The 12500-nt window shown below is 39.8% G+C and overlaps 1 protein-coding gene and 1 pseudogene across 1 annotated transcript; one reads left to right on the top strand and one right to left on the bottom strand.

Moving 5' to 3' along the window:
* Positions 1-12500, bottom strand: part of LOC138008657 (uncharacterized) — a 482701-nt pseudogene that overhangs the window by 193374 nt on the left and 276827 nt on the right.
* On the top strand, positions 6727-12318 carry LOC138005470 (two pore potassium channel protein sup-9-like). The gene is made up of 3 exons (XM_068851691.1): positions 6727-6847; positions 10677-10880; positions 11615-12318. Exons 1-3 carry the CDS (start codon positions 6727-6729, stop codon positions 12316-12318), a joined length of 1029 nt encoding a protein of 342 aa, XP_068707792.1.

Genomic DNA, 12500 nt, shown 5'->3' with positions numbered 1-12500 from the left:
GTATTATAGGTCTCGAAGACTCTGAAGACGTTCCATGGTGGTACGTCGGACATCATCCATACATCACTTTCGACGACATTGCAGGCTAAGTTAATGATTCTACTGTGTCCACCAGAGAAATCTACGCATTTCCACTACCCTGTCGATCCTAAGAAAATACGCGCAGAAGGCTCTATGCACAAAGACACCACTTACCAGGGGAGACAGGCAAGACTTTTACCGACAAGGAAAATAAAACGGAGCGGAGAAATCTGCCCATTTTCCGACTGGGATTGCCATACGGCAACCCAGTAATAATCGATAATACGAAGATAGTGATCCGAAACTTTCCGACAGGCAATCGACACGCGTGCCTACCCACCCACCTACTCACTCACCCAAGAAATCCAAAATTTCGCCGGTATGCGGGACGCCTTACCACAAGAAAGTCATGCTTAAGAAAGGGGCAGGCAAGGTCAGTGTCGCCTAGCGGCTCGCAACAAATAAATTTTTTTAAACCTAAAAATGATTTTAAGTGATACTTTATCTCAAATTTTTTCAAATGGAAAATTGTCACTCTTTCCGTCATTAAGTGTCCACTTGATTTTCTGGCCATTTTCAAAGAAAGTTGAAAGCAGAAATACAGGCCTTATATCAAGTGTCCCTCTTGGTCGAATTCACGCAATCCTAGAACCAACACCAGCAATTTTTTGCAACTCAGTTCTATAATTGGGTGAATGCACTATTTACACAATTAATCACTGGGTTGCCATTATGCAATCCAGTCAAAAACTTAGTGGCATTTTTCGATTTTTATATTTTTTCCTGTGTCGGAAATCGGGAAGTTGCACAATAGGCTTTTTCCTGTCACTCCCCTTTTAAGCATTGTCTTTGTGCTCAGAGTCTTCTGTGCCTATATCGTTTGTAGGTTTCAAGCACTTATTGGGGACACCACTGTACAGAAATCAAATCAAATCAACTCCAATCTCGTACCCAGAGTCCTCGGGCTTTTTGGCCAGCGGGTGAGCGCCCGGAGAGACTCTGGGATAATCGACTCCATTTTCCCAGAAAACATGGGTTCCGGTCTTATTACGTATGCTTGAGTTTAAACGGAAACAGAAAAGAGAAAAGCGTAAACAGTAGAAATGGCGGGTTGAAAGTGTTCGAGAAACAAGAATTTTAGCCTTACACACAAAGAAACTGGAGAATGATCATTGGCTTGCTGTAAGAGCAAGTGAAGATGAAACCTCTGACGCTTTCGTAAGTGTATTTTTAGTGTTTCAGCGTACATTCCATCGTTCAGAATGCCATCGTGCAAGCAACACGATCGACACATTTTTTGTGGAAACGACACAAATGTCCTCTTCTACAACAATTTGATGTTTCCGTAATTCTGAATGGCTTCGACAAGACCTTATTCCACGGATTTCTCCTCAAAGAGACTGATGTATTGTTTTCCCACGGTACTTTTGCAACAGCAACAGCAATCACTTTTTAGCAGCGTGGGAAAATTCCCGTGCGTTATAAGACATAATTCAAACCTCGTCGTTTTATTATTTTTGTGATTTATATATTTCTGAGGTAGAAAAAATCAAACAGCACTGAAACTAGTTTTAGATTTTCTTGAGTGAGGCTCCTGAGTGAATTCTGGGGCTTCCGAATTACTGACCTACTTCCTGTCGGACTGCCACTGTTACGCAAGCGGCCAATCAAAAATATAGTTCAAGTCGATTATCCCAGAGTCTCCCCGGGCGCTCACCCGCTGGCCAAGAAGCCCGAGGAGTCTGGGTACGAGATTGAATCAACTCATATCAAATTATAATCTCGTACCCAGATCTCCCACGGTCATACTGAAGGAAGATCTGGTAAAGTTGGATTTCGAGCATGCTCAGTGCCAGCGAGGCCTCAACTGTAAAGCTTTTCCGGCGTCGGAAAAAAAAACAAAACTTTCCTCCGCACAACAGCACATGAGCTTGCGAAAACCAAACCTTCACTAAGTGCCCCGCGAAATAAGCCAATCGGAGCGTAGATTACATTGCCGCAACCTTTTTTTAGTAGCCAATGAAAAATGGTGTACTGTCGAACTTTACCAGATCTCACATTAACAGTAACAGAGTGAGATCTGGGTACGAGATTAATCAAATTACAGTTTGGTTTCTGAGAAGAGGGGAAAGTTGCAGTACCCGGAGTAAAACCCCTCGGAGCAGAGTAAAAAACCAACAAACTCAAGCCATATATGACCTCGAGTCTGGGAATCAAACCCGGGCCACATTGTTGGGAGGGGAGAGCTCTCTCCACTCGTTAAGGGGCGTGGCACTTAACTACGGAAAGACAATGGTTGCTAAGGAAACCTTTTTTTGTCAAGAGCCCTACAAAAAGATTGCATGGATGGTTCTTTGAAGTAACTTTTTCGATGGAAATCTGACATCAATTCAATCAGAAGGCGCATGCTCAACTTGTCCCAGTCCTCTACCGTGCGTTTCAGTGAAAAAGATGTAAAAACTCTTAAGGAAGAAGAGGTATTTCACCGGATGGGAACCGTCCCATCATTTTTCGTAAACTGTAGCATGAAATTTCTATTGAAGTGATATTTTGAAAAGTGTATCAAAGGAGGGCCTTATGACGTTATTTTTTATTTCTTTATTACCAGACATAACTAATCGATGACATCAATGACATCAATGAAATCAATGAGTAATCAATAGGTAATCGATAGGTAATCAGTTGATTAGTCATTGATTATTGCCGATGATCAATGAGTAATCCATGACTAATCGATAGGCCACAAAATTTTCGGTCATCGATTAGTCATTGATTGCATTGATTAGTCATCGTTTTTCATCCATTACGCATCGATATTATCTCGTAATAACTCCGTGCGATGGATACTTGTTCTCTTTGAACAAGGCCTCAAGGGCCATTTTCTGCAAATGCGAAAATTTCGTCCTCCTATTTGCGGTTGATGAAGTAGCTCGCTTCCTTTTTCCTTTAAAACAAAAACAAAACGACTTTAATATGCAAAGCGACGAAGCAATCATGTCATGAAAAAAAAACATTTCTATGAACGATGTCAGCGCAGTACACAAGGCATATGGACTTTGCAACGGAAATAGTTCTTGTGACTTGATCAAATTACACGTGTTCAAAAGTGATTAATGTACCTTGAATCTTTCCTCTCAGATCCCCTATGGGATCTTCTTGCTGTAGCCAGTTCTTTATTCTTCGGTAGGGCTCTCTTCCTTCCTCTGACAGTTGTTCAAAGGTCTTAGGTTTGTTGAGAATTTCGGATTCTCTACCCTGGGATCTTTCCAACACGTGGGCTGCAAACTGCGCGATGGGGATTTTGTTCAGTCGCAAAAGGTGCAGTGCTTCTTGGCTAACAAACACCCACCAAAAGAAAATCGATAACCACGTAGTCGATTCTTGTCAGCGAATTTGTTAGTTTCATTTTCAGACTGGTTGGTTACTGTTCAGTTGTTTTGTTATTACATAAAGAGTTTGGTTAAGTTAAATATTGCACAATTGAGAATCATCTGTATTTGTGATCAGCACTTTGCGTCTCGACATTGTCAACAGGAATTTCACTGAGATACAAGGAAAACTTTCGTCTAACACAGCTAAAAGAATCACAAACGAAAAAAATGGTACAAGAATGGTGCATTATAATAGTTGATGAGTAATCAATGGGTCATCGATGAGTAATCAATTACATCAATGAGTAATCGATGTCATCGATGAGTAATCGATAGGCCAGGATAGGCCACAAAATTTTTGGGCTTCGATTACTCATCGATTACTCATTGATCATTGCCAATAATCAATGACTAATCAACTGATTACTCATCGATTACTCATTGATTACTAATTGATGTCATTGATCATCGATTAGTTATGTCTGGTTATTATCTTTATTATTTTTTATTTTTTTGAGGAATAACTTTTTTTCTGAAGGGAAAGGATGGTATTGGCCATTCCATAGTTTCTCTCTTAATGGCGCTGGCATGATCAGTTGAGGGTTGCCCTTTGGCCATTTGTCGCAACTGTTTGTGAGGTGGCAATAGCGCAATCCGATCTTATAGCTCTTTCTAGAATGACAAGAGACACATGAGATAGGCGAAGTGTCACTGAGGCTCACTGTGTTTAGCTACGGCGCACTGACACACGCCAACAAACCCGAAACAGCTGTCTGCGTCTGCTTTCTAGCGCTGATCATGCTAGGTTTGGCCGACAGTAGTTCCATTTTGAAGAGAATGCCTTCGTGAACGTTGATTGATCTGTCCGAACAGTGGTGTGTCCATGCTTAATCACTGTTTGTGTTGATCCAACGTAATGCATAGCATGGCCATTGCAGTGGGGTTTTGTGTTAGACTGTTCTCGTATTGTTGCGTTAAAAAGTTGTGAAAAACATATTTAACTCGCTGAGTTTTTAGACATTTTCTGTTTTGGTAACGTGATTTACCAAAGATGGTTGTGAGTCGACCCAGACAAAGAAATGTTGAATAGAAGACACTTGGCAAAGGGACTCGAGAACTCAACCCAATCTAGTGCCGTGTTGAGAATTCCGAAATATAACACTTCTTTCAGGTTATCATAAAGGCATCAGTCCTGCTGGCGGGGTTGGAAACCACGTTATTGCACATGAAAAAAACAGCTCCTGCTCTACAAACACAATCAGGAGATTGATTACTAATTGATGTCATTGATCATCGATTAGTTATGTCTGGTTATTATCTTTATTATTTTTTATTTTTTTGAGGAATAACTTTTTTTCTGAAGGGAAAGGATGGTATTGGCCATTCCATAGTTTCTCTCTTAATGGCGCTGGCATGATCAGTTGAGGGTTGCCCTTTGGCCATTTGTCGCAACTGTTTGTGAGGTGGCAATAGCGCAATCCGATCTTATAGCTCTTTCTAGAATGACAAGAGACACATGAGATAGGCGAAGTGTCACTGAGGCTCACTGTGTTTAGCTACGGCGCACTGACACACGCCAACAAACCCGAAACAGCTGTCTGCGTCTGCTTTCTAGCGCTGATCATGCTAGGTTTGGCCGACAGTAGTTCCATTTTGAAGAGAATGCCTTCGTGAACGTTGATTGATCTGTCCGAACAGTGGTGTGTCCATGCTTAATCACTGTTTGTGTTGATCCAACGTAATGCATAGCATGGCCATTGCAGTGGGGTTTTGTGTTAGACTGTTCTCGTATTGTTGCGTTAAAAAGTTGTGAAAAACATATTTAACTCGCTGAGTTTTTAGACATTTTCTGTTTTGGTAACGTGATTTACCAAAGATGGTTGTGAGTCGACCCAGACAAAGAAATGTTGAATAGAAGACACTTGGCAAAGGGACTCGAGAACTCAACCCAATCTAGTGCCGTGTTGAGAATTCCGAAATATAACACTTCTTTCAGGTTATCATAAAGGCATCAGTCCTGCTGGCGGGGTTGGAAACCACGTTATTGCACATGAAAAAAACAGCTCCTGCTCTACAAACACAATCAGGAGCTCGACCATGGATTGCACCCTGGATAACTTCAACTGGTGCACAATACAGCAGTTGTAAGATTTTTGAAGCAAATCGTTGCTGTAATAAAGATCAATATCGTACGCATTTGAAGGTTCACCCGAGTCAGTCGTTCCTCTGAGGAAGGTACCATGGGTTCGACTGGTACTTTGAATTACGTCATAAAAGAAACTGATAGTCTTGCTGCTTTGCACAATTGATGGTGGTAATTCATTATAAATTCCTCCTGTTCTTTTTTTTTTTTTTTTTTAGGTGTACATTTCCCACCAAAGAAAAGAATCTGATTAATATTGACAATGTAGCTTTAATCTCTTCATACGGCATTCATTTTTTTTGTGCTGAAGGGCATGGGTCACTGATTTAAATAACCGCGCTCTGTCAACTGACTGACTTGTTTTCCTTGCTCCGGAATTAAACCGTCCCCTCCTAGTCCATGTAATTGGCCATCTGGTAGCCTCCTTCTGGTATAAACTTTTAATGTGGTAGTGCTTATTGCGTTGTTTCCTCAGTTTACTCAAGGACCCCAAGCCTCAGGCTTTGAAAACCTTGGTATATAAACATAGATTGTCTCAACAAAACAGGCTTTTATTTTTATAATCTATTCTTGCAAAGAAGAAAACATTCACCGAGGTTGACATCTTTCTCTGTTGTGTCTCTATTATTAAAAATTAATTACTTATACACTAAAATTTGAATCAAAATAAAACCTGAAGCCAAATTCCGTTTGTGTTTTTATTGATATAGCCCAAACTCATATTACAAAATCTAAATTAAAGGAAGGATTGAATTAAAATTTTAGTTTCTAATAAGCAATTATAAATTTTGAAGTAGTGCCCTGTTGGAAAAAAACTGTCGTCAATCTTAATTGCATGCTTTCATAACTCAATTTTTCTTAACGTTGCTGGATTACGGCAGAAGATCTACTTGTATTAATTGCTTTAGTTTACCATTGTAAAAATATTCAGCGGTAATAAATAGTCGCTATCATGCTACAGTTGGTAGACAACGGGTGTGAGAAGGTCATTTGATCTTTTGCAGGTGCGACAAAAGAATCAAGATGGATCCGTTGTTGAAAACAGCGCTTCTTCGAATGCTTGTTTTCTTAATTTTTTCAGGCGTTGTTCCGTGGTTATTTGTTTTAGTGGAGGACTCAAATGAAGACACAATCGAAGCAAAATATCACCTGTTAAGATCTTTATACCGGTTCATGACCTCGAAATACAACATGACTATGGAGGATTTCAAGAACTTTTCAAGTATGGCATGTGATGCCCTGAGCGACACCAGGCCAAGCTGGACCTATGGCGCGGGTCTTAGCTGCGTTCTGCAATCTATAACTACCATAGGTAAGAAGACTGGACATGTAAAATTCTAAGTCCCAAAGAATAGAAGCAAGTTCTAATTCTACCTTTAGAATTTGCGCCTTTCGTAGTGAACGTAGTGGTTGTGAAGTTCGCGCACTGCATGCTCGCCTCAGGTCCGCGTACTCAGTTTTTTTCTCTACTTTCTGCAGGGTATGGCACTGTTACTCGTACTTCTGCAGGCCAACTATTGTGCATTGTCGTGTCCTTAGTCGGAATTCCCTTGACATTGCTGTTATTAAAATCTATCGGTGACGGCATTATAAAGATCGTGAACAATGCGATAGCGAAGTTCGAAAGAAAAATCTTACACACACCAGTACCAAAGAATCTGCAAACGAAAAGTGCTGTGACAGTATTTTTCGTTTTGAATTTTCTGATGATTATAAATGGCCTGATTTTAATGTATCTGGAAGACTGGACATTTGTCGAAGGGATGTATTTCTGGTTTATAACTTACACTACAATTGGATTTGGAGACTACTTGCCCTTGCCTCTAAGACCACGGAAAGTGAACATCCATAAAGCGTTGTATTTGAAAAGCACTTTAGATGAGGAGATGACTGAAGAAATATGACTGAAGAAGTAAGCCCAGCAGCCGGGTTTATATATATACTTTTTCTTGTATTGCACTTGTGCCTAGCCTCTAGTGTTGTAAACTCCATAGTTGCGGCCATAGAGGAGTGGAAACATCGTTCAAAATATCGGGGGAGTGTTCCTCGTAAACTACAGGCACGCTCGAACAGGGAAGAAAACAACACATCAACCCAAGGAGAGACCAATGTGCCTGATATGCAATCACTTTGAGGCTTGGCTTCCAAGAGAAAACATCTCAAGATATATCGGCATTAGCTAGTATTCAATGACGAAGGACAAATAACCGCAAAATGTCACGGTTGGTGACCTTGCATTTTCAGAGCCTAGATGAATTAGAGACCTAAACTTTCTATGGTGACTCGCAAAAAACCGGTCAAACGAATGAAGACTTTAGTTTCCAAAAAAAGTGTGGTGGTGTGTCGGTGGAAAACAAAACCGGAAAATTTAGTTTTATCACATAAGTTGATAAAGATAGGATTTGTATCGAGGAAACTTGGATTTAATGCCGGCTGACGTTTCGAGTGTTAGCCCTTCGCTTGGACGATTCGACCTTTATCAACTTGCTTGTACTTTGTATAGTTCACAGAGCTGTAAGGAAGTCGAAAATGAGCTGATAATGCGTGAAGAGGGTTAATTTTAAAATCGCAGCTATGTCCGAGACATCATCAAATGGGCAGTGGCAAATACAGGATTCATCTCCAGATTGGTAGATTGACACGCACTTCAAGAGTTAGCACAAGGCAGCTCATGATAACCAAAGTGATGTAAATAGACCACCTTAGAAATTGAAAGGGAGGTCGGAAGAAGACTTCTTCATTGGAGAACAATAGAAGACCGAAACGGTCGCTTTGCAGGAACTATTCTGAAGCTCGAAAAATGTCTTGAAAGAAGTGACCATGATGAAACCGTTGAATTTGTTGACAACAGAAGGCATTAAAAATAGTGGGGAAATCAAAAGGAGAAACATACCTGGAAGTTGAAGTTTAATGGCATTTCACTTGTAATTCTTAGTATGTATTGATGCTGCTCATCTTCAATCCATTTGACGAGCCTTTTGCTTGATAGGTAAATAGCAGCCCAAGCCATGTTTACTATGTTTAATTTGAAGAACATGTTCTGATTCAACCCTGACCCTATTCCGTAGTACTTTACCTAAACTGCTCTCATTGCTGTGGCAGACAATCATGTTGTATCTCAATATGTATGATGCTTTAACAAATGTCCTGATTCTGTTTCTTGATCTAGAAAAGGCTTTTGATGCTACTGATCACGAGATTCCTTTGTCAAAATTAAACCTGTATGGGTTTAAGGGTGCAGGTCTTCATGTTTTTAGTAATTACGTATCCAATAAGACTAAGGTTAAAGTGAGTAATAGACACATTACAATCTGAAAAATTTTACAAAGTAAATACTATCCACGGACCATCATCGTATCGCTGGTATCAAAGAGACGGCATAGGGATTTCTTGCAAAACCAAGATGTTGTGAAGCACTGTCACGAATCTAATATCTCACCCTTATCTTACTATAAAAATTGATATTTCGAAAGCATATCATTCCAGCCACATAGTTATGAACCTAACGAAAAACGGCTTTTTCAAAACGTTTAGCGAAACTGCTGAAAGAACCAAGAACCGTAAGATGGCCTTTAGGTAGCAGTGTTCATCCTCGTTTCCTGGGTCTTCAACCAGAGCCTTAGACGTTTGTTTTCAGTACGTAATTAGGATGCACGGGAATCTTGCCCACGTCAACGATTTGGTTTTCCTCGCTCCGGTTTGGTTTGAGTCTACAATATGGCGGGTTGCAAGAATAAAAAGGAAAGGAAAGGAACTTTATTTAAGTGTCTAGTCGTTCTAGCGCTGGAGCTAGAACAAATTGTGGACACTGTAAACTGAGATTAATGTTGGTTTTTGAGGAGAGGGGAAACCGGAGTACCTAGAGAAAACTTCTCTGTTGTTTGTATGGAACCAACAAACTCAACCCGCATATGACGCAGAGTTTGGGAATCGAACCCGGGCCACATTGGTGGGAGGTGAGTTCTCTCACCGCTGCGCAATCCCTGTACCCCCCGATATTTTTGAAAGACAAATTCGATATTTTTGAAAGAAAAAATGCGATGGCTAAAATCTCTTCGATTTTAGGACTGGAAGTCATTGCCAAACCTCCCTTTTTCGATTGATTCCGTCTCATACAGTCTATGAAAGTCTCACTGCAATACAACCGTGAAGGAAGAAGAAAAACTTGAAAATAACCAAGCGACGAGATCTGCTGAATTCAAAAGCTACGCTGGTTGTGACGCTTTTTATTGGAGCCTTGAAGGATCGTTTGTCTTTCCTTAAAGTGAAAGCTCAACCTGTCAGCTAACTTTAACAACAACGTCAAGCTCTCATTTGAGCTACTCAGTTGGGTACTTTTGTGATTCTGAGGGTGATACCGGATTTCTTTGCACATTTCATAACAATTGATGCCTTTTTGTTGTAGGCCAACCAAGATCATTTAAGGTTGTACGAACATAGGTTCCTTTCTTTTGATTATGTTTTGTTCGCGTACTTTGATTGATTTTACTTCGACTGAATCTATTCAATCCTGTTTGAGTGAGTGACCAGTTCCGGAACCACAACTAGCAGCAATGTTTTCTGTTAAATAAATATTTTGCTGTGAATGGAAAAAACGGAGTAAATAAAACCAACATTTTTTTTCAAATGCAGATAAGAGGTTTTTCCGAGAATCATAAAAGTAGCCTTTTAAAAAATCTATTTTTTCTTCATTTTAAATTAGTTCTTTAATCACATTCTTGAAGTCCCAACTTTAACATTAAGTTGACGAATGACGTTCATGTTCTTCAATCTGATTTTCTCAAAAAACTAATTACGTGTTATATATGAAAATTCACTCTTAAATAATGTGGGGCAATTCAATTTGAGTTTTTTCTCTCGTTATCAACACAGAAAAGCAATTAAAGTGCTGAATTTCACGTCTCGTTATTACAAACCTATTGTTATATTTTCGAGCCATTGTGCGGCTTTATCAAAATATGCAAACTAGTCAAACAATCCGTGTTATGAAATCACTCGCAGATCATAAGACTGCAAGAAGATATTTCTCCGTCTTAGCAGGTGGGAAGACGTCAAGATGGATCCATTGACGAAAACTGCGCTCCTTCGAACGCTTGCTTTCGCAATTTTTTTAGGCGTCATTCCGTGGTTGTTTGTTTTAGTCGAGGATTCAGAAGAAAGCACAATTGAAGCCAAATACAAACGGCTGAGATCTTTGTACCGGTTTATGGAATCGAAATACAACATGACCATCGAAGAGTTCAGTAATTTGTCAAATATGGCAATTGAAGCCCTGGGTGAGCCCAGACCACGCTGGACATATTTTGTGGCCTTGGACTTTCTTGTGCAAGCTGTAACTACTATAGGTGAGGCAACGTTACGGTTAAAAGCATTAACAGCAAGGTGAAAATGTTGCCGGTAAAATCCGTTCTCAGGTTGAATCCGTAATGTTATGGTACCATATGAAACATCAATTATTGCTAAACAAGATGCGGTCATTTTTCTGACGTAATACGTTACCATGGTAACAGGAAAGCCTTGCAAAAACACTATATTTTGGCTTTAGTTGCTCATATCTGAAAAACGAACTCGGTGACACCAATTGTTTATTGCACAAAAGTGATCTGCAGGCAAAGATGAAAATCTCTGCAAAGTTTAAAAAAAACTTGTGGAGCGGATTCAGAGCTACCTTGAATTTTCAATTATTTAAGGGAGCTCTAAATACGCTACACAGAATTTTTAAACTTTGCAGAAAGTTTCATTCTAACATGCTGATTACATTTCAGAAATAAAAAATGGGGGTCACCGAGTTTGTTTTTGAGATACGAGCAGCTAAAGCCAAAATATGGGGTGTTTTTGCAGGTCTTTCCTGTTGCCACATTACCTTTTTACGTCCCAAAAATGACCGAACCTTTTTCAGCAATAATCGGTGTTTGATATGGTACCATAACATTGCTTTCAAGTGATAAAGTGTTGTAGTGTCGATCCTTCTAAGAAAGTTTCTTTCAAGTGTTGAAACTGGTTTGAGCCACCTTAAATGTTGGTAACGCTAATAGTAGCTGACTTGTGGATGTCTCACTTGATTCTTTATTCTCTCTAGGGTATGGTAATATCACTCCTCGTACTTCTGCAGGCCAACTATTGTGCATTCCCGTGTCCTTCTTCGGAATTCCCCGGACGATACTCCTGTTAAAATCCATCGGCGAGGGCATTTCAAAAATCTTAAACAACACTGTAGGGAAATTCGAAACAAAAATTCTACACAGAGCAGAGCCACAGAACCTAAATACGAAAAGTGCCGTGATCATATTTTTCGTTATGAATTTTCTTATGGTTACACATGGCTGGGCTACAATGTATTTTTGCAACTGGACATTTGTGGAAGGGATTTATTTCTGGTTTATAACTTCCACTACAATTGGGTTCGGAGACTATTTGCCCTTCACTCAGCAGTCACAGAATGTGGACATCCGGCAAGTCATTCAGAATCACACTATAAATGAAGACGATATTGCTCAAAAAGTACACCCATTCATCCATTTCCTTGATATCGTATTTGTGTTTCTTTTTGTATTTGACTTGTGCATTGTCGCTAGTGTTATAAACTCCATAGCTGCAGCCACAGGCGAGTGGAAGCATCACTCGCACTGCTCGTGTTGCGTTCGTCGAGAATCCCCGGAACAGTTGAACGACGAAAGCCACACCTCAAGGCAAGGACACACCAACAAATCATTTTCACGCACAGAAAGTATTGGATTACAAGAACAGAACATTACAAGAGTTTCCTTGACAAGTGTGCAGTAAGGGAGGACAAATTGGCGCATAGTAATTATGCGTCAAGTTTTGTTTACTTCCTTTGTTTCAGATTTTGAAAATGTCTACAAAACAAAGAAAAGTAAAAAAAAAAATTGTCTAAAGGAAAAATGTTAACTACAACATATACATTGGCCAATACTACAAGAGCAACAACCGACATTATTTAAACA

Source organism: Montipora foliosa, chromosome 6 (assembly GCF_036669935.1).
Source record: "Montipora foliosa isolate CH-2021 chromosome 6, ASM3666993v2, whole genome shotgun sequence".
Classification (NCBI taxonomy): Eukaryota; Metazoa; Cnidaria; class Anthozoa; order Scleractinia; family Acroporidae; genus Montipora; species Montipora foliosa.
This window is presented reverse-complemented; position numbering and strand designations above follow the sequence as displayed.